At 44.8% G+C, this 16,452-nt stretch overlaps 1 protein-coding gene across 2 annotated transcripts in view; it reads right to left on the reverse strand.

Annotated features, from left to right (window-relative positions):
• Positions 1 to 5,743: 5,743 nt before the first annotated feature.
• LOC311138083 (SLIT-ROBO Rho GTPase-activating protein 3) overlaps positions 5,744 to 16,452 on the reverse strand; it is a gene marked incomplete at both ends in the record, with an annotated part of 109,955 nt that continues 99,246 nt past the window's right edge. For both annotated transcript variants that reach the window (XM_084172742.1, XM_084172741.1), the window contains 3 exons: positions 5,744 to 6,193; positions 8,907 to 9,219; positions 9,434 to 9,583. In XM_084172742.1, coding sequence (XP_084028868.1) covers positions 5,744 to 6,193; positions 8,907 to 9,219; positions 9,434 to 9,583 — 913 coding nt within the window. The remainder of the gene's footprint in view (positions 6,194 to 8,906; positions 9,220 to 9,433; positions 9,584 to 16,452) is intronic.

Here is a 16,452-nt window from a genome sequence, read left to right on the forward strand (position 1 = left end):
TTCCCTCACTGTATATATATATATTTGTTTTACGCACATTTAACCCCTTTTTTGGGGGGGCATGACTCTACCTCCATGTTTCAAATTTTTTTTAAACCAGTACCGGTTACCTTCAGACGAGTTGTAGAGCAAAACGGAGAACACCATCATATTCGTGAGAGTCTCCTCTTTACATAGGATTAGGGTTAGGGTTATTACTTTTTAGGCCAAACCGTTCGGACGCTACATATGTTTTCATGAGAAGACAGATTTTCAGGATGTCTCATGGTCTGACAAACACAGATGTAGCTCAGACACCTTCCACTGCAGATGCGGAAGGACAACATCAGCAGATGCGGTGGTTTGAGAGGCAGCCCTGCAAATAGATATCTCTAGCTTAAACTGACGGATTTTGATGGGGATTTGTTTATTATTTTACTTAGATTGATGCACCGGTGCGTCAATTGACTATAGGTTAAAACATAAAAAAGGAGCATAAAAGCTAAAGTCAACAATAGTGTCACTTCCTCTGTGCTCTAATATGTGAGCATAATTTAATGTGTTCTAAGCCTTGTTTATACCTGCCGCTAACATGCGTCCTTTGTCCGGATCTTGTCCACATTCTGATTGTGCCTCACATTCTTTGAAATATACATGGTATAAAAATGTGTCTGATATCCATCCACTGTGTCTGCATTGTGACCAGATTTCCTGATCTCTCCCTGTATGCAAATTATTTGACAGATATGTTTTCAAAATAATATTACTTTTTTTAATACACATATTGATGCAATGAGTAAATGGTGCCACCTGTCAATTATTTTTGATAGGATAATGATGATTTAAATGGTTTCACTGTCCATATGTGTCTACACAATGTGTGCCTGACTACCTCCAAGAGGTCAGGAAGATCCCATCACAATCAGATCACAATGCATATTTTAATCGTCCACACGTCTGAATATGTGGGCACAATCAGAATGTGGACAAGATCAGGATCAAAACATGCATGTTAGAACCAGGTATAAACAGGGCTTTTGTCTTGTCTCTGTTGATTTAAAGGCTCTGGGCTGGAACAAATTGAATTCTCCTATTCATGCGTGAATGGTGGGTTGTTTACTGATAAACCAGAGCTTGCCACTAATAGAATCCCAGGTTATTTTCAGACAGTCAACAGGAAATTATATTTTAGGCGTCACAATAATACACTAGTAATATAGCTGACCTAACGTTTACATTTATTTTAACACATAATAATCAACCTCAAAGGTCACATATTGTAAACAAATTATATAGCTCATGTCTGCACTACACACTCTGCCACTCTCAGATCTCCTCTCCCTGTCTCTCAATGGACATCGTGCTGGCAAGAAGCACAGCAGTAGTTTTGTGCCGCAGTTTCTCCATCATGTGGCTTCAGATGGAACTGCAGTCTCAGTCACAAGAAGTTTGGGGCATGATCTCCCTGTATAGAGGTGGGCTAGCTGGTCTATTTACACAGACACTGTAAGATAACCTGGTGTCTAAGATAGCTGATTATCAATATGGTACAATATAAAAAAATGACAGAATTGGTTCGGTATTACCCATCTATTAGCATACCAATTCATAGAGATTCATGAACGTCTGCAGACACCAAGGTAATTGATCAACTAGGCTATTAGTAAAGGTATGGGCATGTGTATTTGCTAGTATAGTATAGTATAGTATAGTATAGTATAGTAAATTCATTTGTTTGACCTGCTGGATAAAACAGTCAGAAAATGTCAACATCAGAGGGCAACATTTGTTTTTATTTGGACATAAGGGTTCTCAACATCCATTACATCACAAGGGATTCAACCAATCAGACACTCATGAACAGACAGCATCACTAGACAAGTGTTAAAGAGAGAGAGAGAAAGAGGGTAAACAGTATGACAACAACTCACAATCACCACTATATGCACTCAGCCAGTTTGGTCTCTGAATGCAACTTTATAAGCATTGTTATCTTAGCCAACATACAAAAGACATTACCCATTTTTAGCATACATTCCAGAAATCACATACAGCTTAGAGAGGAAAGAGAGTGCACCAAGTGTCTTATAAACCGTGCAAGTAGAAGAGCTAGGATACAACAATGCAATGATGTGTTAGCTTTGAAGGAGGATGATGAATATAAAAAATGAAATGATTGTTAAGTATGTACAGTAGTCTTCTTCATAAATCTATTACCCTTCCATGAATCACCTATATCATATTAGATAATAAATTCTACAAGTAAATACTACATTTCAGCCATTCTGTTAGTATGACATCTGAAGAGTAGCAATTCCTCTATAGCAATGTGTACAGTACATATTTATATCATTCTTGTTTTCACATATTCCTCAGATGAAATTATGTGCATGAAGTTGGAACACTGAAGGGAAAAATATGATAAAAGTTTATATCAAACATGACTGACAACATACCATATAGTTTCAAAAAAGTAATTGAACAAGTTCATTAAATACTAATGTGCACAAAAGGCACTTCAAAATACTCATTTAAGACAAAGGGTATAAATAAACAAAATACAAATTTTAAAAATCATTTAAATGTGAACGCGGTCTAGTTGTAGATAAAGATGTGAATCTTACTTTTGCAAATAAATATTTAAAGTCTGTTCTTTGCTTTATCTTTGAAAATAGAGCTTATGTATGTTTGAGAAAAATGTACTTGGATGTAGTCTTCAGTTATACTGATGATAACTGTGGTTAAGAAAAATGTAATGTAATGTAATGATGTAATGTAATTTAGTTGTTGTTGGTGACAGCTCCTCAGGATAGAGAGCACCCTCTGAGTTTAAATGTTTTTCATATTAAAAACATATGTATGATTTATTTATTTTTAATAAAATACACAGAATGAATTGAAATGCATTTGTTTTCATCATCTAATTCTTTGCCCATTATTCTCCTCAATACACTGTCAGAAAGGTCTGTCCATATGAGTTCACCCATACCAGACCATTATCCACAGGGTACTTGTACTTGAAGCAATACCATATATGACCAGCAGAAGGTGTAAATGTATAACTTCTGTTGCTTTCCATGTCTCTGCGTGCCCTGCCTGTAGGCTAGAATCTACCCAGCACGGAGCAGTGTAATGGACAGAGGGCAGGGTTGACTCAAACAACAGACAGGAATGACAACTTTTTCAAATGAAGGTATGTATCTCATAGGAAACTGTGTATGAAATAAAGATCTGTACACATTATAACAGTGACTGAATGATGTTGATATGATTGATAATGGATTCACAGCCTGAGACTCATGCTGCTAAATCTGCTAAATCACATTTGTTGATCTACCTTAGCTGACAATTCAATTCCATTGCCCACACATTATTGCTCCATGTTAGTGCCAACAGGTATTCTCATATTCCAAAAAGGTTAGACTTCTAGGGCATAGTAGCCCACCTCTCGAAAGCAAAATGCCTACACTCTAAGTCAATTGTGCGTTTTACCAAGGAAAGACACCGCAAACAGCCATTATTGAATTGTCATATTGTATAAGTCGAATGGTACAGCATAAAACATGCAGAGCAGGGCATGCCGTATACAAGGCAGTCCAACCACACAACTGTAGGACTGAGCAGAGGCAGGAGCGGGCTTGGGCCAGCACAGGCTATAATTCAACATGGCAGCTACAGTATAGGCCTACAGTGACATCTTTCAGTACGTGCTTACATTTCCTTGCTGAAGGACTGAAAACAAGAAGTTGAATGAGACACTGGGACATGACAGTGAGGATGTTATAACCAAGATGAGAAGAGGTAAGGAAGGTAGGACCACTGTGCTGCTGTTATTATTTCACAACATTTACCGCTAACTGCTCAGGCAACACTGGAGTTGTCTAGGTAAGGTATCACATTTTAGATTAAAAGGAATATTGTAACAGTACTTTCCTGCATATTTTGCGTGTTAAAAGCATGACATAAATCAGACTCGAACAGGCAAGAGGTTGCTTTAAAGATGGCAAAGTGTACAGTGAAATCTGATTAGGGCGGCAGGTAGCCTAGCGGTTAAGAGCATTGGGCCAGTAACCGAAAGGTCACTGGTTTGAATCCCTGAGCCGACTAGGTGAAAAATATTTTGATGTGCCCTTGAGCAAGGCACTTAACCCTAATTGCTCCTCTAAGTCGCTCTGTATAAGAGAGTCTGCTAAAATGTGAATGTAAAAATGTGTGTCTAAAGAGCTTTCATGGGCACAAAGTTATTTGGGTCAGACGGGCTGAGTTCCTATTTTGTATGGGTATTTCCACCGTCCATGCCTCACAGGGGCAGCCTGTTGGACTGTAGTGGATGGAAGCTGACAGATTTGGGCTGAGTGAGCTCTCATCCAACTTACAGAGGTGTTAGGCTCAGTCCAAACAGTGCTCAGGACCAGCCACTAGAACACCCAACATCAGCCTGGTAACAACAATCAGTCAGTCTGGTTGTGGACTGACTTCACACATGTTACCGTGTAGACCTCTAGAGCTGTTGGAACAATGAGGGGGTAAGGAGCCATGGTCAACAGTATTCTCACAGTATTACAAAATCATACAAAATAAAAGAGGGTTCAAACCTTACTGTGGCAGAAAATGGTATAATACACTCATTTTACTGTCTTAAATATGAATAATAGAGAGAATATCAGGATCCATTTGAGTGCAAATTGAATTTTAACTCATAAATACAATGTGTGGTATGATGTTGACATCCCCATAACCACATATTCTTAACACAACCTTCAGTGCTGTGTTTAGTATGTGTGTTCATGCAGAAAATGATGAAAATAACACAATGGAAGCAGAACCTTTTTGATATGTTGTCTTTGTTTGCAGGTTGACTCTTTTGTTTGTTTGTTTTTTGACAATGCCATTCACCTCTCCTTGCCTGTTCCGTCTGGGCCTGTACAAGATGAACACTTTAAAAAAATAATACATAAACTATATACAAGTTAAACTACATGTTTACCACAGGTTTCTTACAATTAATTGGTATATTGGTTCAGTCTCTGCATCTCATATACATATACAATGTTGCTATGGTGTTACTTTGTTGAACATCCCTTATACTACAGTACAAACAAAAGGCATAACAACTTTAAGTAAGTCTCTATTTACAGTCAAAAGGCCGGTGACCATCTTGGTTACAGCAAAAGGCCGGTGACCATCTTGGTTACAGCAAAAGGCCGGTGACCATCTTGGTCTCTTAGACACAGGCTGGTAGACTGAGTGTCCAATCCAGAGAGAAAGGGATGAGACACCTTACTGGTGAGTGTCCAATCCACCAGCAAGGGATGAGACATCATCTGGACAACCAGTGCAGGATGAAAACCAATGTCAAAATTCCACACGTACTTCTTCACGTCTTGCAGTCAATGAATCACTAAAAAGCCAGACCTGGCCACATACTTTTAATTTTAAAGGTAAAAAATGAAAAATAAAAAAATAGGTTTTACTTTGAGGTGATTTTATTCATTATTTTCACACCTGGTTTAAAATCAAGCTTCACAGAGAGTTGCGTTGATAGGCAAACCCCTACAGCCTCTCTGCCTGCCATCACCATGGCAACTCAGGCTCACTCCAGGAGCTTCCTGAATTCAAGAAATAAAGTCAAACTCAAAATGAGGAGGAAGGAAAAATCCACAACTGTCCTCAGAGAACACATTGACAACGCATCGTCCCATTCCTATCGGCTTTCCTCTGCGTCAAACAGTTGCAACATGACAACCCTAATTCTCCCTCAGAGCTACATGGTGCCGGACTTGTCCCCGGATGCGTTAGCTGCGTTGGCTGCAGAGCTAGCCGTGGCAGTGCTGTTGGGGAAGATCTTCTCAGTGGGCGTGACAGCAGGGCTTCCCACCCCAGAGGAACTGGAGCTGGAGGAGCGGTGCCCGGTGGGGGGCGGGCGGACGGGCCTCATGGGCGGGGGGCGCAACTGGGCTCCGGCCAGACGGGCCGACAGGGCGGGCTTAAAGGTGCTCATCATCTCGGAGGTGGAGCTGCTGCTGCGCCGCATGGCGGCGTCTGGGTCGCGGATCATGATGGTGTGGAGGGGGCTGCCAGGCTCCGAGTTCACAGGGTTCTTCATGGTGGTGTCCAGGGTGTCCAGTACCACGTCTGGAGCCTGCTTGGCCGTGTTCTGGCGCTCCAGCTCACGCAGCTCATGTAGAGCCGTGGTCATGGTCTTCTCTATGTCCTGACATACACAAAATACACAGAAAACGTGAAAGGAGATCATTGTGATATAATTGTTAAGCCAAGCTAAGCTACGTTTAGCTAAGCAATGGCTGTAGCCATTGATGCTGAGAATCTAATGCTAAACTTCTTGTGCTTTTTAATAAAGCGTAGCCAGTTCAGAAGGGAAACTCGAGTGTGTTGGCATCAGCTAATTGCATTAGCAGATATTGCACCAATTGGATTCACACTTTAATTACATGCGGTCTATTTAAGTTGACCAGTTCTACATATGCTTCCTCAATACCAGATGTCAAATGCTCGCATGCGCTGGTGTCTCTTGCTGCGTTGATGCTGTAACTAGTTGTTACACGCTATGCTTGCTGTTTCTGATATCCCACCACCACCCCAGCCGCCACCTGCACAGGTTGTGTGTTTCTTCCTTCGGGGGATTTGATATAGAATATCGTGCTCACTGCCTGTAGTTATATTATCATCTTCATATGATGCTTGGCTCTGGCAGTGAGCTACCCTGAACGAGCAGAGCCCTAACGCCAAGACATACACTGTTATCTTTTCAAATAAATAAACGTACATGTGGTGTTTTCTTTCAGAATCCAGCTCCATTCCACCGTGATGTACAGTACCATTCAAAAGTTTGGACACACCTACTCATTCAACGGTTTTTCTTTATTTGTACTATTTTCTACATTGTAGAATAATAGTGAAGACATCAAAACTATGAAATAACACATATGGAATCATGTAGTAACCAAAAAAGTGTTAAACACATCAAAATATATTTTATATTTGAGATTCTTCAAAGTAGCCACCCTTTGCCTTGATGACAGCTTTGCACACTCTTGGCATTCTCTCAACCAGCTTCATGAGGAATGATTTTCCAACAGTCTTGAAGGAGTTCCCACATATGCTGAGCACTTGTTGGCTGGTTTTCCTTCATTCTGTGGTCCAATTCATCCCAAACCATCTCAATTGGGTTGAGGTCGGATGATTGTGGAAGCCAGGTCATCTGATGCAGCATTCTATCACTCTCCTTCTTGGTCAAATAGCCCTTACACAGCCTGGAGGTGTGTTTTAGGTCATTGTCCTGTTGAAAAACAAATGATAGTCCCACTAAGCGCAAATCAGTCGTATCGCTGCAGAATGCTGTGGTAGCCATGCTGGTTAAGTGTGCCTTGAATTCTAAATAAATCACTGACAGTGTCATCAGCAAAACACCCCCACACCATCACACCTCCTCCTCCATGCTTCACGGTGGGAACCACACATGCGGAGATCATCCGTTCACCTACTCTGCGTCTCACAAAGACACGGCGGTTGGAACGGAAAATCTCAAATTTGGACTCATCAGACCAAAGGACATATTTCCACTGGTCTAATGTCCATTGCTCGTGTTTCTTGGCCCAAGCAAGTCTCTTCTTCTTATTGGTGTCCTTTAGTAGTGGTTTCTTTGCAGCAATTCGACCATAAAGGCCTGATTCACGCAGTCTCCTCTGAACAGTTGATGTTGAGTTGTGTCTGTTACTTGAACTCTGTGAAGCATTTATTTAGGCTGCAAATAAGCTTTTAACAAGGCAGACCTGTTAATTGAAATGCATTCTAGGTGACTACCTCATGAAGCTGGTTGAGAGAATGCAAAGAGTGTGCAAAGCTGTCATCAAGGCAAAGGGTGGCTACTTTGAAGAATATAAAATATATTTTTATTTGTTTAACACTTTTTTGGTTACTACATGATTCCATATGTGTTATTTCATAGTTTTGATGTCTTCACTATTATTCTACAATGTCGAAAATAGTAAAAAAAAAAAAGAAAAACCCTGGAAGGAGTAGGTGTGTCCAAACCTTTGATTGGTACTGTAGGTGTGTCTTTCTTTCAGGTGCAGACTGTCTCTGACAGGGGCTGCTTCACCCAGACACACACAGACAGACAGTACAGCAGGACATCACTTCTGTCTCTGTTCTCCCAGACACCAGTGGCTCTCTAACTAGCCTCTCTAGTAGCCTCTCTCTGTTCCCTCTCCTCACACAGTACAGCCCAATGGCACCAAATGAAGAGAATAACATCCCCCATTTAATGGCTGCACACTCATTACCTCTGTCACAATTATACACAGACACAGACACACACACACTCTCTCTGTCTGAATAACAGATTAATTGATTAGTGGAGAATAATTAAAGATCAAAGATTGGGTTTAATCATGCCCTGACAGTGCAGGGTCATCAACATGGGCTCAGGCTGAAATAGGACTCTGATAGGAGACCACTATCATTATCTGCACTGACCATAACTCTGCCATTTCAAAAGCTGCCTCTGTGGCTCTATTACTTTTCCATGTATCCAGCGCCGGGCTTGGGTTGCCGATATCAATGATCATTAGTTCTCTGTGTAATTTACTTTATTTCAGCATCGCCATGAAAAGCATTTAGCTCCGGTCTCTAGGGAATGAATATTCTCTGATTGGCTTTGCTGTGTGAAGGTTTAGAAATACTGTCCTCTAAATTATTTCGGAAAGGTATGACAAATAGCTATAATTTTCATAGGACACAAAAAGTATCACTTGCGCACCACTATTGATTCCATTCCATATTCCATATTGTCTGATGTTCTATGACTCATAAGGTTACAGGACATGGGGAAAAGAGGTTATGCAGTTATATTGAGCCGAGGTAATACTTTAGAACCTGGGGCTGATAGGAAATAAGGTCCATACCTCTGCCAGTGTCTCAGCCTCCAGTGACTTGTGGTCCCCCAGGCTACTGTGGCGTGTGGCCCCTGGTACGGGCCTCAAGGGGTGGCCCTCAGGGTAGGCCTTCCTGTCGGCATAGTTGATGCTGCCCGCACTGCCAAATGTGCCCAGGCGCCTCTTCTCTGGGCTTTCCATGCGGCTCCTGCTAACTGCCACCTTGTGGGGGCTGCTGGGACAGGCTGCGGCCCGCGGGGGTGTGTCAGTGCCCCGAGGAGGGCTGTGGGTCTCTCTGCTGCGACGTCGAGGGGTGGCAGCCCCGTCAGAAGGTAGCCGCACCCTGAGGAGAGAGATGACATCAGTCACACAGAGTAGGATGAGGTTGGCCCTTGACACTGATCTATGGTCAGTTTGAAACATTGAATATTTCCTCCATAATGGTTAAGATTAGCATTTGGAGAGGTTAAACTGATCTTACATTTATGCATAAAAGCATTGAGACTAGAAAGAGAAGTAAACATTTCAATATGTAGTCCTTCCCAGTCATTACCCACCTCCCCATGACTCCTCCAAAGTTGGAGTCTGTGGAGTGTTCACACGGTGATGGGACATCGTTTTTGCATGAGGCCTTGTCATCCAGCAGTGGTCCACTGCTCGCCTCGCTGTCCGCCTTCTGACTGAGATTATCTGAGAAAGCATCATCCCTGCGAGGAGAGCGAGAGAGAGAGAATGAACATTATTCATACAGTTGGTAGAGATCTTATTTGGACTGTTGTTTATTCAAACTAATTGGTCCATATTTACAGAGGGCTCTGGTTTTCAATCTGCAGTCAGTTTATCTGTTCCAGACAGTTCTGGAGCCACTCCTTTTGAACATTGATCATTCCAATGTATTCCTCCTAACACAAAAAGTAGCAATATGAGACTCTGGCCTTACTGCCCACTCAACATCCAAATGGATTCATGAAACAGACACCAGCAATGATTAGTCATTTCACATTTACATTTGAGTCATTTAACAGATGCTCTTATCCAGAGCGACTTACAATTAGTGCGTTCATCTTAAGATAGCTAGGTGAGACAACAACACATAACAATCGTATCAAGGTCATTTTCCCTCAGCCAAGTCAGTGCTAGTAGGAAAGACAAGTCAGTGCTAGTAGGAAAGACAAGTCAGTGCTAGTAGGAAAGACAAGTCAGTGCTAGTAGGAAAGACAAGTCAGTGCTAGTAGGAAAGACAAGTCAGTGCTAGTAGGAAAGACAAGTGCCTTTCTTTTTATTATTATTATTTGGGAGGGGGGGATGGGGAGGGGGCGTTGGGGATGCCGTGAGAGTTATTTAAGATACTCTTCAAAGAGTTAGGGTTTCAGACGTTTTCTGAAGATGGGCAGGGACTCCACTGTTCTGACTTTAGGGGGAAGCTTGTTCCACCATTGGGGTGCCAGGACAGAAAAGACTGGGCTGAGTGGGAACTGCCCTCCCGTAGAGGTGGAAGGGCCAAGAGACAAGAGGTGGCGGAACAGAGTGCTCAGGTTGGGTTGTAGGATTTGAGCATAGCCTGAAGGTAGGGAGGGGTAATTCCTCTTACTGCTCTGTAGGCAAGCACCAGGGTCTTGAAGACGATGTGAGCTTCGACTGGAATCCAGTGGAGTGTGCGGAGGAGCGGGGTGACATGGGAGAACTTAGGAAGGTTGAACACCAGGCGTGCTGCGGCATTCTGGATAAGTTGCAGGGTTTGATGGCACAAGTGGGGAGCCCAGCCAACAGAGCGTTGTAGTAGTCTAGACCAGGGGTTCCCAAACTTTTTTACTCAGGGCCCCCCTTCCAGCATTGGGGAACATCCCGCACCCTCCCCTGCGTACGCACGCGCCACGTCTATTTCTATGGCACAAGCACTGTTCATGAGACAAACTGTTCACACCCCTCTTGAGAGAATCTTGCAGATTTAAAGCTTATTTTCTGCAATTCTATACATATTGCCATTTGATATTTGAGTGACAAAAAAATTACAACAATATCTATAAAAAATGTAATAAAAATAACGCTAGCTGACATGGGCTAGTTGATCTGGACCTTTCTGACAAGTTATAAATAGCTCTCTAAGGAATGCAATGACTAACATGACAAGAGGAAAACTGATGATGCACTACCCAATTTCGAAATTGCACCTTGTGCATTCTGCTATTACAAATTTCAAGAGTAAGTTTAAAGCCGGACTGAGTTTGTAAATATATATGTATTTTTTTACGTGCCCCCCCCCCCCTGTGGGGTGGTCGGCAGTTTGGGAACCACTGGTCTAGACGGGAGATGACAAGTGCCTGGATTATGAGCCTGCAGCCGTGAGTCTGCTTTGATGTTTGCAGAAAACGACAGGGTGATGTCCAGGGTCACGCCAAGGTTCTTTGCACTCTGGAAGGGGGACACCGTGGAGTTGTCAACCGCGATGGAGAGGTCTTGGAGTGGACAGGCCTTCCCCAGGAGGAAGAGCAGCTCCATTCTGTCGAGGCTGAACTTGAGGTGGTGGGCCGACATCCAAATTGAGATGTCTGCCAGGCACGCGGAGATGCGTGTCGCCACCTGGGTGTCAGAAAGGGGGAAGGAGAAGAGTAGTTGAGTGTCATCCACATAGCAATGATAGGAGAGACCATGTGAGGATATGACAGAGCCGAGTGACTTGGTGTACAGAGAAAAGAGGAGAGGGCCTAGAACCAAGCCCTGGGGGTGGTGCTGAGCGATTTGTGCTTTTTGAGGTCGGTTTGATTCGGTTTGATTATTACAAAATAATCACGGTTTTTGATTTTGATTTCGATATATATACAGTACCAGTCAAAAGTTTGGACACACCTACTCATTCAAAGGTTTTTCTTTATTTCTACTATTTTCTACTTTGTAGAATAATAGTGAAGACATCAAAACTATGAAATAACACATATGGAATCATGTAGTAACCAAAAAGGAGTTAAACAAATCAAAATATATTTTATATTTGAGATTCTTCAAAGTAGCCACCCTTTGCCTTGATGACAGCTTTGCACACTCTTGGCATTCTCTCAACCAGCTTCATGAGGTAGTCACCTGGAATGCATTTAATTTAACAGGTGTGCCTTGTTAAAAGTTAATTTGTGGAATTTCTTTCCTTCTTAATGCGTTTGAGCCAATCAGTTGTGTTGTGACAAGGTAGGGTTGGTATACAGAAGATACAGTGGGGAAAAAAAGTATTTAGTCAGCCACCAATTGTGCAAGTTCTCCCACTTAAAAAGATGAGAGAGGCCTGTAATTTTCATCACAGGTGCACGTCTACTATGACAGACAAATTGAGGGAAAAAAATCCAGAAAATCACATTGTAGGATTTTTAATGAATTTTTTTGCAAATTATGGTGGAAAATAAGTATTTGGTCACTTTTGGCTCTCACAGACCTGTAACTTCTTCTTTAAGAGGCTCCTCTGTCCTCCACTCGTTACCTGTATTAATGGCACCTGTTTGAACTTGTTATCAGTATAAAAGACACCTGTCCACAACCTCAAACAGTCACACTCCAAACTCCACTATGGCCAAGACCAAAGAGCTGTCAAAGGACACCAGAAACAAAATTGTAGACCTGCACCAGGCTGGGAAGACTGAATCTGCAATAGGTAAGCAGCTTGGTTTGAAGAAATCAACTGTGGGAGCAATTATTAGGAAATGGAAGACATACAAGACCACTAATAATCTCCCTCAATCTGGGGCTCCACACAAGATCTCACCCCGTGGGGTCAAAATGATCACAAGAACGGTGAGCAGAAATCCCAGAACCACACGGGGGGACCTAGTGAATGACCTGCAGAGAGCTGGGACCAAAGTAACAAAGACTACCATCAGTAACACACTACGCCGCCAGGGACTCAAATCCTACAGTGCCAGACGTGTCCCCCTGCTTAAGCCAGTACATGTCCAGGCCCGTCTGAAGTTTGCTAGAGTGCATTTGGATGATCCAGAAGAGGATTGGGAGAATGTCATATGGTCAGATGAAACCAAAATAGAACTTTTTGGTAAAAACTCAACTCGTCGTGTTTGGAGGACAAAGAATGCTGAGTTGCATCCAAAGAACACCATACCTTCTGTGAAGCATTGGGGTGGAAACATCATGCTTTGGAAACATCATGCTTTGTTTTTCAGCAAAGGGACCAGGACGACTGATCCGTGTAAAGGAAATAATGAATGGGGCCATGTATCGTGAGATTTTTAGTGAAAACCTCCTTCCATCAGCAAGGGCATTGAAGATGAAACGTGGCTGGGTCTTTCAGCATGACAATGATCCCAAACACACCGCCCGGGCAACGAAGGAGTGGCTTCGTAAGAAGCATTTCAAGGTCCTGGAGTGGCCTAGCCAGTCTCCAGATCTCAACCCCATAGAAAATCTTTGGAGGGAGTTGAAAGTCCGTGTTGCCCAGCGACAGCCCCAAAACATCACTGTTCTAGAGGAGATCTGCATGGAGGAATGGGCCAAAATACCAGCAACAGTGTGTGAAAACCTTGTGAAGACTTACAGAAAACGTTTGACCTGTGTCATTGCCAACAAAGGGTATATAACAAAGTATTGAGAAACTTTTGTTATTGACCAAATACTTATTTTCCACCATAATTTGCAAATAAATTCATTAAAAATCCTACAATGTGATTTCCTGGATTTTTTTTTCTCATTTTGTCCGTCATAGTTGACGTGTACCTATGATGAAAATTACAGGCCTCTCTCATCTTTTTAAGTGGGAGAACTTGCACAATTGGTGGCTGACTAAATACTTTTTTCCCCCACTGTATATATATATTTTGTCACGATCGTCGTTAAGAGAGGAGGACCAAGGCGCAGCGTGATGAACGAACATGTTTATTTATCATTAGCGATAAACACGGACAGTAAACAAAAACAACAAACGACTCGTAACTTCCTAGGTAACATAGACCAACACGGAACAAGAACCCACAAACACAAAGGGAAAAACAGACAGTATAAATATGGCTCCCAATCAGAGACAACCAGCCACAGCTGACACTCGTTGCCTCTGATTGGGAGTCACTCAGGCCAACATAGAAATAAACAACCTAGAACTCCCAACATAGAAATACACCACAATGAAAGAACACACCCTGGCTCAACATATAGAGTCCCAGAGCCAGGGTGTTACAGTACCCCCCCCTAAAGGCGCGGACTGCGACCGCGCCTCAACTAGAGCAAAACAGGGGAGGGCTGGGTGGGCATTCCTCCTCGGCGGCGGTTCTGGCTCCGGCCTTGCCCACCACCCTCCAATAAACCCCCCATAGCGCCCCTGGTCCGGTCTGGCCCCGCTGGCTGGAGCTGAACTGGACGTAGCAGGAGCGGTTAGCTTCAGCTCCGTAGTGGAGCAGTTGACCGGTACCCTACCAGGCACCGGTGACCCAGGCACGGGTTGTGCTGGACTGACGACTTGCACCCCTGGCTTGGTGCGTGGAGCCGGAACGGGCCGGACCGGGCTGACGACTCGCACCCCTGGCTTGGTGCGTGGAATAGGAACGGGCCGAACCGGGCTGACGACTCGCACCCCTGGCTTGGTGCGTGGAGTAGGAACGGGCCGGACCGGGCTGACGATGCGCACCCCTGGCTTGGTGCGTGGAGTAGGAACAGGCCGGACCGGGCTGGCGACGCACACCGTAGGCTTGGTGCGAGGAGCAGGGACAGGCCGGACCGGGCTGACGATGCGCACCCCTGGCTTGGTGCGTGGAGTAGGAACAGGCCGGACCGGGCTGGCGACGCACACCGTAGGCTTGGTGCGAGGAGCAGGGACAGGCCGGACCGGGCTGGCGACGCACACCGTAGGCTTGGTGCGTGGAGCAGGGACAGGCCGGACCGGGCTGACGATGCGCACCCCTGGCTTGGTGCGTGGAGTAGGAACAGGCCGGACCGGGCTGGCGACGCACACCGTAGGCTTGGTGCGAGGAGCAGGGACAGGCCGGACCGGGCTGTCGACGCACACCGTAGGCTTGGTGCGAGGAGCAGGGACAGACCGGGCTGGCGACGCACACCGTAGGCTTGGTGCGTGGAGCAGGGACAGGCCGGGCCGGGCTGTGGAGACGGATAGGAGACCTGGAGTGAAGAGCTGCCACAACCCGTCCTGGCTGAATGCCTACCTTCACACACTCTGTGTGAGGCATCAGCACAGGACGTACAGGGCTGTGTACCCGTACTGGCATAACAGCACGTGACACTGGCGCAGGATATCCGGGACCGAGGAGAGGCACTGGAGGCCACGAGCGCTGAGCCGGCACACTCCGTCCTGGCTGCATGCCCACCTTCACACAACACGTGCGGGGTGCTCGCACAGGACGTACCGGACTATGCCGGACCACTCGTGGCACAGTACGCAGCTCCGCATACCCCGGAACCTGACCAGTCTCATGCTGCCATGCCTGAGTACGGGGAGTTGGCTCTGCTCTCCATCCAGGCTCCGCCAACCTGCCTTCTGGCCCCCCAAACCCGGTGGCCTCCTCTCCAAATCGCCCTGTGGCAGCCTCCTGCTGCCCAGCCGCCCATGCCGTGTGCCCCCCCCCTAAAAAATTTTTGGGGTTGCCTCTCGTCCGTCCGACGATGACACTGCTGACGTCGCTGCTCCTCTCTCGCCAGGGCCTTAATCCTAGCCCATGGCCCTTTGCCCCCGAGCATGTCCTCCCAGGACCACACTTTGCCCACCTGGGCCATCGCCAACTTCTCCATCTCCTTTCCCGGCGCTTCCTCCCATGTCCAGTCTGCCTGCTCCTGGACACGCTGCTTGGTCCTTGTTTGGTGGGTTCTTCTGTCACGATCGTCGTTAAGAGAGGAGGACCAAGGCGCAGCGTGATGAACGAACATGTTTATTTATCATTAGCGATAAACACGGACAGTAAACAAAAACAACAAACGACTCGTAACGTCCTAGGTAACATAGACCAACACGGAACAAGAACCCACAAACACAAAGGGAAAAACAGACAGTATAAATATGGCTCCCAATCAGAGACAACCAGCCACAGCTGACACTCGTTGCCTCTGATTGGGAGTCACTCAGGCCAACATAGAAATAAACAACCTAGAACTCCCAACATAGAAATACACCACAATGAAAGAACACACCCTGGCTCAACATATAGAGTCCCAGAGCCAGGGTGTTACATATTTGCGAGAAGAAAAAAAACATATGGGGGATTGGAAGTGATGCAGACAATTACATTGATGGAAGTTACAATCTATCTGCAATATGAAAGCTGATAGATTGTAACAGCTCAAATAAGCAAAGAGAAATGACAGCCCATCATTACTTTAAGACATGAAGGTCAGTTAATCAGGAAAATGTCAAGAAGTTTCTTCAAGTGCAGTCGCAAAAACCATCAAGCACTATGATGAAACTGGCTCTCATGAGGACCGCCACAGGAAAGGAAGACCCAGAGTTACCTCTGCTGCAGAGGATAAGTTCATTAGAGTCCTCTGTAGCTCAATTGGTAGAGCATGGCGCTTGTAACGCCAGGGTAGTGGGTTCGATCCCCGGGACCACCCATACGTAAAAATGTATGCACACATGACTGTA

The sequence above is a fragment of the Coregonus lavaretus genome (assembly GCF_964263955.1).
Source record: "Coregonus lavaretus genome assembly, chromosome: 12".
Classification (NCBI taxonomy): domain Eukaryota; kingdom Metazoa; phylum Chordata; class Actinopteri; order Salmoniformes; family Salmonidae; genus Coregonus; species Coregonus lavaretus.